The sequence below is a fragment of the Nerophis lumbriciformis genome, linkage group LG18 (assembly GCF_033978685.3).
Source record: "Nerophis lumbriciformis linkage group LG18, RoL_Nlum_v2.1, whole genome shotgun sequence".
Taxonomy (NCBI): Eukaryota; Metazoa; Chordata; class Actinopteri; order Syngnathiformes; family Syngnathidae; genus Nerophis; species Nerophis lumbriciformis.
Genome location: NC_084565.2, coordinates 15,033,705 through 15,050,167, shown reverse-complemented (window position 1 = coordinate 15,050,167; position 16,463 = coordinate 15,033,705). Strand labels below are relative to the sequence as shown.

General features: G+C 40.9%; 1 protein-coding gene across 1 annotated transcript in view; it reads right to left on the bottom strand.

The window, feature by feature from the left end:
- Positions 1–14,789: 14,789 nt before the first annotated feature.
- The window catches only part of tmem231 (transmembrane protein 231), a 33,111-nt gene continuing 31,437 nt past the window's right edge, over positions 14,790–16,463 (bottom strand). Inside the window, exon 7 of the mRNA XM_061977725.2 lies at positions 14,790–15,601. Within this exon, the coding sequence (XP_061833709.1) occupies positions 15,439–15,601 (163 nt within the window). The 3' untranslated portion in view covers positions 14,790–15,438. The remainder of the gene's footprint in view (positions 15,602–16,463) is intronic.

Here is a 16,463-nt window from a genome sequence, read left to right as displayed (position 1 = left end):
TTGATATTTATCTGTTTCTATATATATTATATATTTATTGTGAGAAATCATTAAGATGATCAGTGTTTCCACAAAGATAAATATAATTAATTATTAATAATAACATAGAGTTAAAGGTAAATTAAACAAATTGGCTATTTCTGGCAATTTATTTACTTGTGTATTAAACTGGTAGCCCTTCGCATTAATCAGTACCCAAGAAGTAGCTCTTGGTTTCAAAAAGGTTGGTGACCCCTGATCTACACACATGTTTTATACCAGTGGTCCCCAAACTACGGATCCGGCCCGCCAGCATCCAAAATACGGCCAGCGGAAAGTCCCAAGTTTTAAATTTTTATTTATTTTAATTTTTTTAATTATAATTTTTTTAAATCTGTCCTTTTAAATCCATTTTCTACCGCTTGCTAATCATATTGTCTAAAAATGCATTTTCCCATCGCGCTTGGAATATATATATATATATATATATATATATATATATATATATATATATATATATATATATATATATATATATATATATATATATATATATATATAAATGCAGGTTGACTTGGACCACAAACTTATCTTTCCGCCTGAAATCATTACAACCAGCTTCAGGCCGGACCTGGTCTTGTGGTCAACCTCCCAGAAGACTGTGTTCATTGTTGAAGTAACTGTACCATGGGAAGCAGCAGTTGGTGAAGCATATGAGCGCAAACAACTGAGGTATGCGGACATAGCAGCCGAGGCAGAGCAGCGCGGCTGGCGTGCCCGAGTGCTTCCAGTTGAAGTCGGGTGCAGAGGCTTCGTTGCCCACGTCCACAACCAAGCTCCTCAAAGGAATGGGATTGAGAGATCAGGCCTTCCGGCGGGCTGTCAAATCGCTGTCGGATGTGGCTGAACGAAGTAGCAGATGGATATGGTTCAAGAGAAAGGACCCAAACTGGGCTGCTAAATGACATCTAGGGGTAAAGGCAGAGGGGGGCACCCCTGGGACGCCAGATGTCGCCGTTGAGCCCTCCGGAGGTGTCGTGGGCCTATCAACGAAACACCAATGAAGGAGGGTGCCCACCTGAAGACCCCAGTGAAGCTTTTGCCCCTAACCCCCCACTCCCCACTCAACACTAACTGCTGATTAATCTGAGGGATTGTACTATCTAGTCCTACGAGTTCAACATATACATATATATATATATATATATATATATATATATATATATATATATATATATATATATATATATATATATATATATATATATACATGAATGTTGTCTGTCGATCTGTGTTGGCCCTGCGATGAGGTGGCGACTTGTCCAGGGTGTACCCCACCTTCCGCCCGATTGTAGCTGAGATAGGCTCCAGCGCTCCCCGCGACTCCGGAGGAATAAACGGTAGAAAATGGATGTATATATATATATATATATATATATATACACACAAAAAAATATATATATATCTATATACATATATATATATATGTATATATATATATATATATATATATATATATATATATATATATATATATATATATATACACATGTATGTATATATATATATATATATATATATATATATATATATATATTATATATAATATATATATATATATATATATATATATATATATATATAGAGAGAGAGAGAGAGAGAGAGAGAGAGAGAGAGAGAGAGAGAGAGAGATAGCGGCCCATTCTTTCACAAATGTTTGTAGAAACAGTCTCCATGCCTACGTGCTTGATTTTATACACCGGGCCAAGTGATTAGGTTACCTGATTCTCATCATTTGAATGGGTGGCCAAATACTTTTGGCAATATAGTGTATTTGGATTACGCACACGCCTCACTTACATTTGCTGTGGTTAATAAATGTGCTGACAACGAACAATGTCACTCTCTCACTGCCGTCTCTTTCTCCCGCTGTATAACCAGGGACAAGGGTTGCAAATTAGCCTGTGGCTAGAAGTCTTATGTACTTTGACATCGGTTACTAATGGGTAGCAATGTTTAATTGTACTGTCCCTCTCAGATAAATACATGAATGAATTATTGAATTTATTAGTATCCAATATTGCAACAAATACTACAGTATATTATCATACTTTTCAAACATGTTTCTGTCTAAATAAAAATACTTAACTGTACAGCAAACTACCCATCAAATTAATACAAATTACAATAAAGTTGACGTTCTTTACAGACTGTAAATGTAAAAAAATTACTTCTGTTTTTGGTTTTAAAATTCTGTTGCCTGAGCTGCCAGTTTTTGACTGTAAAATCTACGGTTGTTGTTTTTAACGGTGTATTAATCAGTGACGTGCGGTGAGGTTCATGGCTGGTGAGGCACTGACTTCATCACAGTCAGATTTACAAACATATGAACCCTAAAGAGTATCTTATTCACCATTTGATTGGCAGCAGTTAACGGCTGTTTATACCAGCATTCTTCCCTGCTTAGCACTCAGCATCAAGGGTTGGAATTGGGGGTTAAATCACCAAAAATGATTCCCGGGCGCGGTGCCGCTGCTGCCCACTGCTCCCCTCACCTCCCAGGGGGTGATCAAGGGGATGGGTCAAATGCAGAGGACAAATTTCACCACACCTAGTGTGTGTGACAATCATTGTTACTTTAACTTAACACATACAAACTGTAGCACACAAAAAAGCACATTTAATTAAAAAAAGCGTTATTATGGTCTTACCTTTACTTATAAATGAAGTCCATGCGCAGCTCCTTTTGAACAAAAGCATCGATAACTTGTTTATAGAAGTCTTCCTTATCTTTCTTCAGTTTTAAAAGTCTCTCTGTCTCGATGGAGATCTTCCTTTAAGTATTACCTCCTGCTTCGATTGAAAAGTCCAGTTTAGAAAACTGTTTTATTTTAGATATGTAATCCTCCATGTTAATAGTCCAGGCGAGAGGAAAAAATAAACGATCGCTGCTAACTGTTGCTGCTTGTTGTCACTTCTTCTGCAGCTGTGTAGTCGCAGAAATGATCCCTGGGATCACTACCGCCCTCTACCACCAGGAGGCGGGATTACTGCGAGCCTCACACAGTGCGCCTTCGCAGCAGTTTTATGATTGCTCAGCACAAGAAATACGTTACACACATACAGTTGTTGACAAAATACACTGTACATTATATACCTCAGCTAACTAAACTATGGAAATGTATAATATAATTCATATAGCAATACGGTCTCACTGCACAGCAGGCCAGCAGTTAGCCGAGTCATTGCGCAATACATGGTGAGGTTCATCTCAGAGACTTGCCTCAACTGGCTGCTGACTCATCGCAAGTCTCTTCTCAGTATTTGAACGGCAAATGTGAAAATTCAGCGAGTTTGAATAAAAATAATATAAAACTGGTGAAGTTAAATGGAAAATAACTTCATAATATAATCGCTGGATACATATAACAATTTAATTATTATTTTTTTCTTTTTCATTTTTTTTCTTTCCATGATGGCACGTGAGGCCCCGCCTCACCTGCCTCCCCTGACTGCACGTCAATGCTGTAAATGGAAAGACGGTACATTTGTTTTTACGGTAGAAGAACTGGCAGCGAAGTTGCCAGAGTAAAAAAAAAAGAACCTGTACTGTTTTTCCATTAACAATACAATGTAGTAAAAAACATTGTGAATTTTATGAAAAACTTCTGGCAACTTAGCAGCCAGCTTTTTACGGAAAAACCCACCCAAAAAACAGTGGTACTGTTTTTCCATTTACCGTAAAATGTTGTGAAAAAACCCCCCACTAGATTTTACGGTAAAATTTTGTAATTGTAAAGTTTTTACTGTAAAATCGACAGTCTTCTGAAAAAATATACATATAATTAATAATTAAATCCAGAGGCAAATTCATACATTATTTGCTGTTACAAGTGGCCCTCAATGAAAACAAGTTTGACATCCCTGCTTTACACTGTATAGTAGTTATTTGTCTTTAAAATAAAAACAAAATGTTAGAATTGAACACGTCTAAAAATACTAAGATTTGTCGGAAATATTATTTCACCTTTGGATGAGTTATTGTATTACCAGCAACCTGTTAGACCAGGGGTCGGCAACCCAAAATGTTTAAAGAGCCATATTGGACCAAAAATACAAAAAAAAATCTGTCTAGAGCCATAAAAAATTAAAAGCCTTTTATAAGTGATATAATGGAAGTAAACACATGATGGAAGTGTCTATATTAGCCTACTATCAAAGGCTGATGCAAACCTTTGTTGACAGAAATGTTGTATTTTTATTTTTATTCTACACATTTTTGCAACATTGGAAATCATTAGTAAAATGGAGGCTTATCACAGGATGAGAGAACTTCTGGAAATGACTGGCTCGTAGTGGCCAAGGGTATAGATGTGTGTGTCCAAGTTTAAAAAAAAGGAAGGCTGTCTTCTTCAAATGGATTTATTACAATCTTTGCAAGCTGGGTAACGTTTGCTGTGGTCTGGAACAACATGGCACACAAACAACTTGAGAAATGCAGCCTCATTACATACAGATAATGTGTCATGAGACATGCAAATGTAAATTAAATACACAGGACACAAGTAAAGGAAATTAAATGAGCTCATATATACCTACAAACGAGGCATAATGATGCAATATGTACATACAGCTAGCCTAAATAGCATGTTAACGTCGATTAGCTTGCAGTCGTGGATTGACTAAATATACCAGATAAGCACTCCAGCAAATCATTAAAATCAACAAAGCTTACCTTTGTGCATTCACACACAGCATAAAATGTTTGGTGGACAAAATGAGACAGTGGCAGCATCGGAGAAAGTTGTACATGTAAACAAACTATGATGAGTTCAAGGATCCCTGAAATTAGTAGGACAAAACGGTGGTTGCAAAATACTCTCATCAGTGAAGCATGTATAACATAAACAGTGGGATTTCTAACAATTAGGAAGGTTTGTTTGTTCTCCTACAGAAAATATATTAAAACAAAAAAAATGTTTTTTTCTTCATCTTTTTCCAGTTTCACACATCTCTGAAAGAGGTCCAGGAAGCCACTAGGGTGGCGCTTAAGAGCCGCATGCGGTTGCTGACCCCCGAGTTAGACTCATGCAATGTCACTATCATAAAGTGTAGTGTCACTAACATAAAGTGTAGTGTCACTATCAAAGCTGGACACATTATGTTTATGTTCAACAACACAACTCATGTTGGAGACAAGTTCCTAAGAGAAGGCACCAGCCAACAAGTGATCTTGCAACGAGGACCTTTTGCTAAGTCAAGGTGGAGCTGGAAGCCAGGTTTGTGGGTTCCAGCCCAGCAGGGTGTTAACCTTCTCGGCTGCTGGAGCACTAATCCCATGCTCACCTTCCTCCTTATGGTTATGGCCATTCTCCAGGCATCCTCAGCACCGACAGTGGCAAAACCCTGGACCAGAGTGTGGACCTCGACTGCTGGGCAGCACATACTGTGCTCGCCTTCCCTCTTGCCGGCCGCAGCGTTGGCCATTTCAGGGATGCGCTCCATCCCAACAACGACACTGCCCCGGAGTGGGCGTAGACCTTTGCTGCGGCTGGTGGATCCATACCACATCCTCCATCCTCCTTCTTTCCAGCCGCAGCGGTTCTCCACAAGCCGCCTCCATCGGTCTTCAACTCGGGGCCTGGACTGGTGGCTGTCCCCCCCAATGGTTTTAACCAGGGGTGCACAATATCTCGATCGCGATCGACCAATCGATCTCGAAGGTAGTGTGAGTAGATCACATGGCATTAAAAAAATAGACCAGCATCAGCCCTGACGGCACACCACTGACTGCGCATGCGCAAACAAGTGCGCCAAATTATCAAGCCAGCTAGCCAGTTACCAAGTTAGCCTCCAATCTATAGCCTTAGTTTTTGTTCTCTCAACTTAAATGAGTGGAGGAGCTGGACCAAGCAAAAAGCCAAAAACAAATCACTTTCATACAATGTCATTTTCGAAGTGCATATGCCTCATCTCTCAGACTACCGTTGCACTACCAAAGAAGAGAAATGTGGTGCGGCATTTTCGGACTGTTCATAAAATCTACGACGCCGACTTCCCACCGACCAGCAAGCTGAGGAGGAGAAAGGTGAAGGAACTAAAATGCCAGTTGCCCGAGCAGCAGTCATTTTTCTCACAGCTAACTTCGAAAGCGAAAGCCGCCACCGAAGCATCGTTCCGCGTGAGTCATTTCATCGTTAAAAAACAGAAGTCCTTCCAAGACGGAGAGATTGGTAAAAGAGGCATTCATTGAAGCAGCGGACTCATTGTTTCGAGACTTTAAAAATAAGGCATAAATATGATCTTCGATCAAAGTTATCCAGCTGTCAAGGATTACTGTTGCAAGGCGCAGCGTAGCCATGGCGGAGGATTTGACCAGGCAACTTTGGAAGGACATAACAGATTGCGAGTGTTTCTCACTCCAGTTGGACGAATCTACAGACGTGAGTGACACGGCCCAGGTGTGCATTTTTATTCGAATGGTATCACTGTATCTACCGAGAGAGCTAACTGTAGTGATCGTCACGGCTGTTTACATCCCACCCGACGCCAACGTGAACACAGCGCTCTCTCTCCTGCTGAACACCGTAAACGAACAGCAGCAGGTCCACCCGGATGGTGTTCACATTATCGCAGGGGATTTTAATAAGGCCAATTTAAAGACTGTACTGCCAAAGTTTTACTAACATGTAAAGTGTTCTACTAGGGGAGAGAACACTCTGGATCATGTTTATACCAATACCAAGCACACATACAGAGCAACACCCCTCCCCGATCTCTGCCAGTCAGATCATCTTTCCCTCCTGCTCTCTCCAGTCTACTCCCCCGGACCCCCCTTAGACGCAAAGTCAGACCCACCATAAAGTCAGCTACAACCTGGCCTGAAAATGCTCTGTCAGACCTGCAGGACTGTTTCAGCTGTACAGACTGGGACTTATTTGAACACCAGGATCTGGAGACTTACACAGGAACGGTACTGGACTATATCAAGTTCTGAATTGGGAATGTGATTGTCGATAAAATCATCCGGGTTTTCCCTAACCAGAAACCCTGGATGACCAGCCAGGTTCACTCACTCCTCAGGGCCCGCGACACTGCTTTCAGGTCAGGTGACAGAGTTCTGTACAGGGCTGCTCGAGCTGGCCTGAAGAAAGGAATTAAAAAAGCTAAGGCGGACCACAGGCTGAGTATAAAGTACCACCTGTCCAGCTACAACTCACGAGAGGTGTGGCGGGGCATACACCGCATCACCAACTTCAGAGGCTGTGATGTGTCAACAGCAGACCTGAGTGCGCCGCGAGCAGAGGAGCTAAATAGCTTCTTTGCTCGCTTCAAGACACCACAGCAGCACTCATCTGTTGCAGCCCTGCCCCCACCCTCTCCAGGCTCCTCCACCACCCCACTGACTGTACAGTCTCAAAGGGGGACAATGCAGTCAACAGAGAGGAGGCCCGGAAGTTGTCAGACTGGTGCTCAGAGAACAACCTTGCTCTGAACACCAAGGAGATCCTTGTCGACTTCAGGAAACACAGCATTGACCTAGCCCCCCTCTACATCAAGGGTGAGTGTGTGGAGAGGGTCCACACCATTCGGTCTCTTGGCATCCTTATCTCTGACAACATCTCCTGGTCAGAAAACAGTACTGCCATCACTAGGAAGGCTCAGCAGCGGCTGCACTTCCTGAGAGTCCTCAAGAAGTACAACCTGGACTCCAACCTGCTGTTGACTTTCTACCGCTCATCCATTGAGAGCCTGCTGACATACTGCATCACAGCATGGTATGCCAGCCAGCCAGCCAGCCAGCCAGCCAGCCAGCCAGCCAGCCAGCCAGCCAGCCAGCCAGCCAGCCAGCCAGCCAGCCAGCCAGCCAGCCAGCCAGCCAGCCAGCCCAGTCACATAACATGTGTGGCTTCTGCACGCACACACATTAGAATGCAACGCATACTTCATCAACAGCGATACAGGTTACACTGAGAGTAGCCGAATAAAAAAACTTTAACACTGTTAGAAATATACGCCACACTGTGAATCCACACCAAACCAGAACCCTTTGCAGCACTAACTCTTCTGGGACGCTACAAGGTGTGTGTGTGTGGGGGGAAGTTTGGTGGTAGCGGGGGTGTATTTTGTAGCGTCCCGGAAGAGTTAGTGCTGCAAAAGATTCTGGGTATTTGTTCTGTTGTGTTTATGTTGTGTTATGGTGCGGATGTTCTCCCGAAATGTGTTTGTCATTCTTGTTTGGTGTGGATTTACAGTGTGGCGTATATTTCTAACAGTGTTAAAGTTTTTTATACTGGCACCCTCAGTGTAACCTGTATCGCTGTTGATGAAGTATGCGTTGCATTGTGTGTGCGTACAGAAGCCACACATATTTTGTGACTAGGTCTGAACGATGTTAAAATGGATGAAAAGCGGACGTGACGATAGCTCGTAGAGTACGTTAAAGACAGTGCATTTAAGGCACGCCCCCAAGACTGTGGTCCGGGTGGACGAGATATAATGACTGATGAACACCTTCGTTTGATAATGAAGGTTGCCTCAGTCAAAGCCTGAGCCTCGACATTAATGAACTAGCATCCAAGAAAAGATGACAGGTATCTGGTTTGGGCACATCAGATTAGATCAGTGTGTTGCAAACTGAGCAGTTTAAAGTACTGAATGGTTGTTTTATTCATTGTTATTTTATTTTAAAATTTACTAGCCTGTGGAAAAAGTTAATGTTGATATTTACCTCAGAAGGCTGCAAAGAGAAAAGAGGCATTACATTTTTATTTAAATTGTATTTGATATGCAATGGATATTTTTTAATTATTATCATTATTTGAAACTCGATTTTGCACGTCACTATAAAGTTATATAAGCCTTGCTTGTTCAATGTTCAATGCAAAACTTGTTTGGGTCCCTATTAAAAGGTTAATTTGTTCAACCTTGGCCTGCGGCTTTGTTCAGTTTTAAATTTTGGCCCACTCTATTTGAGTTTGACACCCCTATGTTAGATTGTTAGTATGGACATAGACTTTTATATAACAAGCTACATATTTAATGAAAGATAATTACTGTAATTTTACATGAATTTGAAAGTAATTTAAGAAAACAGAAAATGCTATGTATACTTAATTTGGTATTTTTCTGTAACAAAAATAGAAATATACATAGTTTGTCATTACTGGCAAATTACTTAAAATAACAGTTGTTTATTTACAGATAATGTCTTCAATTCTACAGTTGTATAAACTATTTAAAAAAATAGAAAAATTACAGTAGAAATTTAGAGTAAATTAACCATAAAAATAGGATTTTTTTTTTTACAGTGTAGTATAATATTTAATATTTAAACAACACATTCAGAACATTCGTTCTCAGGACCGGACTGTGCCCCTTACCTCCTTTTGCACTATTTTTCTTTTCGTTCCTTCCTATGTTTTGCATATTTGTAGACTGTCGCACTGATACTGGAGTTGCTTTTAATCTCATTGTACCTGTGTATAGTGACAATAAAAGGCATTCTATTATATTCTGAAAGAACAGCTAACATTACTGCACATGAAAGAACAGACACGAGTTCTCCCGAATTTCTCCTGATTTCCACCCAGACAACAATATTGGGGGCGTGCCTTAAAGGCACTGCCTTTGCGTGCCGGCCCAGTCACATGATTTCTATGGCTTTTCACACACATAAATGAATGCAATGCATACTTGGTCAACAGCCATACAGGTCACACTGAGGATGGCCGTATAAACAACTTTAACACTGTTACAAATATGCGCCACACTGTGAACCCACACCAAACAAGAATGACAAACACATTTCGGGAGAACATCCGCACCGTAACACAACATAAACACAACAGAACAAATACCCAGAACCCCACCTCTTCCGGGGCGCTACAATATACATTAGTTCCAGTGAAAGGAACTTTGAATGCTCCAGGATACCAAAACATTTTGGACAATTCCATGCTCCCAACCTTGTGGGAACAGTTTGGAGCGGGCCCCTTCCTCTTCCAACATAACTGTGCACCAGTGCACAAAGCAAGGTCCATAAAGACATGGATGGAGTCTGGTGTGGATGAACTTGACTGGCCTGCACAGAGTCCTGACCTGAACCCGATAGAACACTTTTGGGATGAATTAGGACGGAGACTGAGAGCCAGTCCTTCTTGACCAACATCAGTGTCTAACCTCACTAATGCGCTTTTGGAAGAATGGTAGAAAATTCCTATAAACACACTCCACAACCTTGTGGACAGCCTTCCCAGAAGAGTTGAAGCTGTAATAGCTGCAAAAGGTGGACCGACATCATATTGAACCCTATGGGTTAGGAATGGGATGGCACTTCAAGTTCATATGTGAGTCAAGGCATGTGGCCAAATACTTTTGGCAATATAGTGTAGTTAATTGTGTTGTGCAATAAGGACTCATTTGGTTTTGCAAGGTACATTAACATACATTGTACATATAATGAATTCTCAATATATTTATAAATAAATATGTTTTGCATTTTTGTAGTAGGTAGATCATTTTGGCTTGGTCATTTTATAAGTAGTTCGCATGGTGAAAAAGTGTGTGCACACCTGGTTTTAACCTTTAACGTCCGATATGCTGCCAATTTCTTGTGTTTTGTGTTGTTTTTCCTGTATTTACGTTCCAGCTCGCTCTCTCTTTCTCTCTCCAATGTTGCCATTTCCTATTTTGAGTGATGAGCTACACACCTGTCTCTGTTAAGTAATCAGGGGGCTTACTTGCCGCTGATCACTAATCAGAAGGGTATGTTTGCCAGCCTCATTGTTTTTGTAATTGCTTTTTTTTTTTTTACTGCGTGCAAGTGTTTGCATGTTATTCTTCTTTACTGCAAGTGTTACATTTTCACCCAGAGGCAACTGCTTGCATCACACTGGTGTCTGGTTTGTCTACTTCTAAGACAATTATATGACCATTTAGGGTTCCTAACAAACAAACTTAATAGTAACATAAATCACCTTGTAAAGCAGCCAGGCTAACTGCTTTGTAGAGTTGCCTGGCTAACTTGTCTTTTTTTCTTTTTTCGTGAACTTGCAGCATTTTTCCGTTGCAGGTGTTTAAAGGTGTTTATGTGTTTTGATTTTGCATCATTTCTGTATTTGCCTGTCAGCCACCATGAAACCTAATACAAACAGCAAATAGGATACAGAATGACAACATGCAAAAGGAGACAAAACAGGATGCACCTGCTTCCTGTATAAGGCAGACTGGTCTACTTTGCTGCAGAAAACGTGGGTCATGACTTTTCCACCTAACACCGGCAGCAGACAACACTATAGAGGGAGTGGCTCTTAGCGCAACAATAGTCATGGTAGTGTGAAGAGGATGCGGTGTCACCTCTCAGTTGATTGTTTTCAGGTTCTCTTCACACCAAAGTTCTGATATTTATTATGTATCTCCGGCTGAGAGAGGATGCTGGCTTTTAGCAGAATATTCCCGGTATAAAACAGTAATACCCTGTTTTTTAAGTAATTCCTCCTGAAAGGTCAGTTGAAAACCAAACTGTAAAGAAATAATGTAAATCCAAAAATAGAGACATAACTAATTTTTTGAGAATAAGTCCAGGGTAGTATTTTCCCGATACCAATATTTTGGTACCAGTACCAAAATGTATATCGATAATTTTCGGTACTTTTCGAAACTTTTCTAAATAAAAGGGGATCACAAAAATAACTTTATTTTACCAAAAATCTTACGGTACATTAAATATATGTTTATTATTGCAAGTTTGTCCATAAATAAAATAGTGAACATACGAGACAACTTTTCTTTTAGTAGTACCGTATTTTTCGGACTATAAGTCGCAGTTTGTTTCATAGTTTGGCCGGGCTCCAGTGCGACTTATATGTTTTCTGCTGACGTATGCAGTAACATATTGTGTCATTTATCATTCTATTATTTTGTCAAAATTATTAAGGACAAGTGGTAGAATATGAATTATTAATCTACTTGTTCACTTACTGTTAATATCTGCTTACTTTCTCTTTCCACATGTTCTATCTACACTTCTGTTAAAATGTAATAATCACTTATTCTTCCGTTGTTTGGATGCTTTACATTAGTTTTGGATGATACCACAAATGTGGGTATCAATCCGATACCAAGTAGTTACAGGATCATACATTGGTCATAATCAAAGTCCTCATGTGTCCAGGGACATATTTCCTGAGTTGATAAACCTTATATAAATTTTAAAATAACGAAATAAGATTTTGTGATGCTAAAAAAAGCGATGTAATCATAGTAGTATCGACTATATACGTTATTGTACTTGGTATCATTACAGTGGATGTCAGGTGAAGATCCACCCATGGCATTTGTTTACATTGTGACGCCGGTGAGCTGCGGTGTGTAGTGAAGCATGTTTAGCTATTCCTCGTCCTGCAGGGATGATACTTGTAAGAAACTTACTTTGTCGCCATGGAGGCGAGGATTAGTGATTTAGAAGTAGCTAAAACACTGCAGACTGCCGCCAGCTAGCTAGCCATGTCTTAAAGCACCTCTTCCCGAGGGCGTTTCAGTGTTGTAACTTCACCTTTATCGTTAGTTTTTTAAGCCAAAATGCGTCCGTTCTCCCTTTTCTGTCTACACACTGTGTCTGCTTGTAAGAACTCCGTGATTGTGCGCTGCCGAACATGCTCGTCTGCTCGTAAAACCAGCAAAGACACGACGTGACGACGACGGGGGGGGGCGAGTGACCGGTACCGGTACTTGCGGTACTTTACTTGTACCTGTATACCCTACAGACCCTAGTCCAGGGTGTACCCCGTCTTCCACCTAAATGCATCTGGGATAGGCTCCTGCCACCCCCGCAAGCAACCCCTAGAGCATTGGATCTTAACCTGGGTTCGATCGAACCCTAGGGGTTCGGTGGAGGTCAAAACACACCCGACTCATCGTGTAAATAAAAACTTCTCCCTATCGGCGTATTACGGATACAGCAGAAGTCACACTGATTTGCAGGTGTGTAATTTGTTGTGAGTTTATGCACTGTGTTGGTTTTGTTCTTTGAACAAGGTGATGTTCATGCACGGTTCATTTTGTGCACCAGTAAAAAAACATGGTAACACTTTAGTATGGGGAACATATTCACCATTAATTAGTTGCTTATTAACATGTAAATTAGTAACATATTGGCTCTTAACTAGTCATTATTAAGTACTTATTAGGCATGGCCTTATTATAACCCTAACCAAATAACTTTAAATTAAAGGCCTACTGAAACCCACTACTACCGACCACGCAGTCTGATAGTTTATATATCAATGATGAAATCTTAACATTGCAACACATGCCAATACGGCCGGGTTAGCTTACTAAAGTACAATTTTAAATTTCGCGCAAAATATCCTGCTGAAAACGTCTCGGTATGATGACGCCTGCGCGTGACGTCACGGATTGTGGAGGACATTTTGGGACAGCATGGTGGCCAGCTATTAAGTCGTCTGTTTTCATCGCAACATTCCACAATATTCTGGACATCTGTGTTGGTGAATCTTTTGCAATTTGTTCAATGAACAATGGAGACAGCAAAGAAGAAAGCTGTAGGTGGGAAGCGGTGTATTGCGGCAGGTGTTGTGCTGGATAACGCACCCCCGCCGTAGAATGCACCCCTTGACTGTTGTGCCGGATAACACAGCCGGTGTTTCATTGTTTACATTGCCGAAAGATGACAGTCAAGCTTTACCATTGGCCTGTGGAAAACTGGAACAACAGAGACTCTTACCAGGAGGACTTTCAGTTGGATACATAGACGCGGTACCGTGAGTACGCATGCAGCTGCGGCTTCCAAACATTTGATCGCTTGCCCGTACGTGCGTGCCGCTATGTGCATGTCATACGTAACTTTGGGGACTTTGGGGAAATATATGTGCTGTATGAACTTTGGGGAGGTGAACGGTACTTTGGGCTGTGAGATCGAGTGTGTTGTGCAGGTGTTTGAGTTGTATTGGCGGGTTATATGGACGGGAGGGGGTAGGTGTGTTATGCGAGATTAATTTGTGGCATATTAAATATAAGCCTGGTGTTTATTTACTGTTTTAGTCATTCCCAGCTGAATATCAGGTCCCACCCGCCTCTCACAGCATCTTCCCTATCTGAATCGCTCCCACTGCCCTCTAGTCCTTCACTCTCACTTTCCTCATCCACAAATCTTTCATCCTCGCTCAAATTAATGGGGAAATCGTCGCTTTCTCGGTCCGAATCGCTCTCGCTGCTGGTGGCCATGATTGTAAACAATGTGCGGATGTGAGGAGCTCCACAACCAGTGACGTCACGCGCATATCGTCTGCTACTTCCGGTACAGGCAAGGCTTTTTTATCAGCGACCAAAAGTTGCAAACTTTATCGTCGATGTTCTCTACTAAATCCTTTCAGCAAAAATATGGCAATATCGCAAAATGATCAAGTATGACACATAGAATGGACCTGCTATCCCCGTTTAAATAAGAAAATCGCATTTCAGTAGGCCTTTAAGTCTTGTTACTTAGAATATGTTCCCCTAGTGTCCAAAAACTCTAAATTAAGTCTTTGTTACTTAGAATATGTTCCCAATACTAAAGTGTTACCAAAAACATATAACTTTGTCTTGAATTTGAAAAAAAACAAAACATTTTATTTTTCTCTAAAGAAGGGTTCGGTGAATGCGCATATGAAACTGGTGGGGTTCGGTACCTCCAACAAGGTTAAGAACCACTGCCCTAGAGGGACAAGCGTTCGAAATTGGTTGGATGGGTTTTACATGCAGAAAACAATGTAAACTACATATAAATGATGAATGAAATGTATAAATGAAAATTTAACATCACTTTAATCTTAATGGAAGACTTGTTACTGAAGACGCTTTACGAAAAATGCTAACTTTTTGAGCAATTGATTGAATCTTACGAAAAGCGTGGTGTACAAAAACAAAGGTAGCACTGTACCTACTTGATACTTGTAGCGTTGAAAGAGCTAAATGTTAGCTTTCAAACACTGCCACATTTCTCACATCTAGGCATGGATTTGGGCGTGGAGATTTAAACATCACAAACACAAACATGCAGCCTGCTGTGCTGGGCTCTGGTTCTTTTAAAAGGTGAATTCCAGGGGGATGTTGTTACTTTCCAGACTATTTTGCCCATGTGGAACTGGTTGACTTATGTAATTCGGTGGAACAAGTCCAAAAATGCAAAAGCCCGCTTATGTCATTTCCTATATCAAACACACCCTGCATAATGCAAAACAGAATAGCAGGAACATACAAACATCCAAGTCCTGAAGGCAAAATAAAAACTCTACACTTTAAAAATATATTTACTTCTCTGGACTTAGTGGATTTTGAAACTTGCCCGTAACTAACATGGTACCATGTGATTCTACAGCAACTATTCTTTAAAATACAAAGGATAAAACCTTTAGAATATATAAGAATATAAAGTTTGTGCGTTGTCACACACCGTCAGTGCTGGTGGGGTTTTCCAAACGATACTGGGACAGTGGTCAACACCTGGCTCTGGAAAACAAACCTCTGGATGCGTTCGAAAAGCCAGAGAAAGATGAGCAGAACGCTGACATATTGGACCCAAGCAAACTTGATTGTTTCCCAAAAGCCGGGACGATAGGTGAAGGGAGAGTCAAGGAGAAAAAAATAATCGTACTGCCGTAAATTAGTGATACAGTACAAAACGTCAACCACAAGTACAAAACCCAAAACCAGTGAAGTTGGCATGTTGTGAAAATCGTAAATAAAAACAGAATACAATGATTTGCAAATCATTTCCAACTTATATTCAATTGAATAGACTGCAAAGACAAAATAAACTTTTTTTTTGGGGGCAAATAATCATTAACTTAGAATTTAATGGCAGCAACACATTGCAAAAAATTTGTTACAGGGGCATTTTTACCACTGTGTTACATGGCCTTTCCTTTTAACAACACTCAGTAAACATTTTTGGAACTGAGGAGACCAATTTTTTAAGCTTTTTAGGTGAAAATTCTTTCCCATTCTTGCTTGATGCATAGCTTAAGTTGTTCAACAGTCCGGGGGTCTCTGATGTGGTATTTTAGGCTTCATAATGCGCCACACATTTTCAATGGGAGACAGGTCTGGACTACAGGCAGGCCAGTCTCGTACCTGCACTCTTTTACTACGAAGCCACGCTGTTGTAACGCGTGCACAACGTGGCTTGGCATTGTCTTGCTGAAATAAGCAGGGGCGTCCATGAAAAATACGTTGCTTGGATGGCAACATATGTTGCTACAAAACCTGTATGTACCTTTCAGCATTATTGATGCCTTCACAGCTGTGTAAGTTACCCATGCCTTGGGCACTAATACACACCTATACCATCACAGATGCTGGCTTTTGAACTTTGCGCCTATAACAATCCGGATGGTACCTTTCCTCTTTGGTCCGGAGGACACGACGTCCACAGTTACCAAAAACAATTTGAAATGTGGACTTGTCAGACCACAGAACAC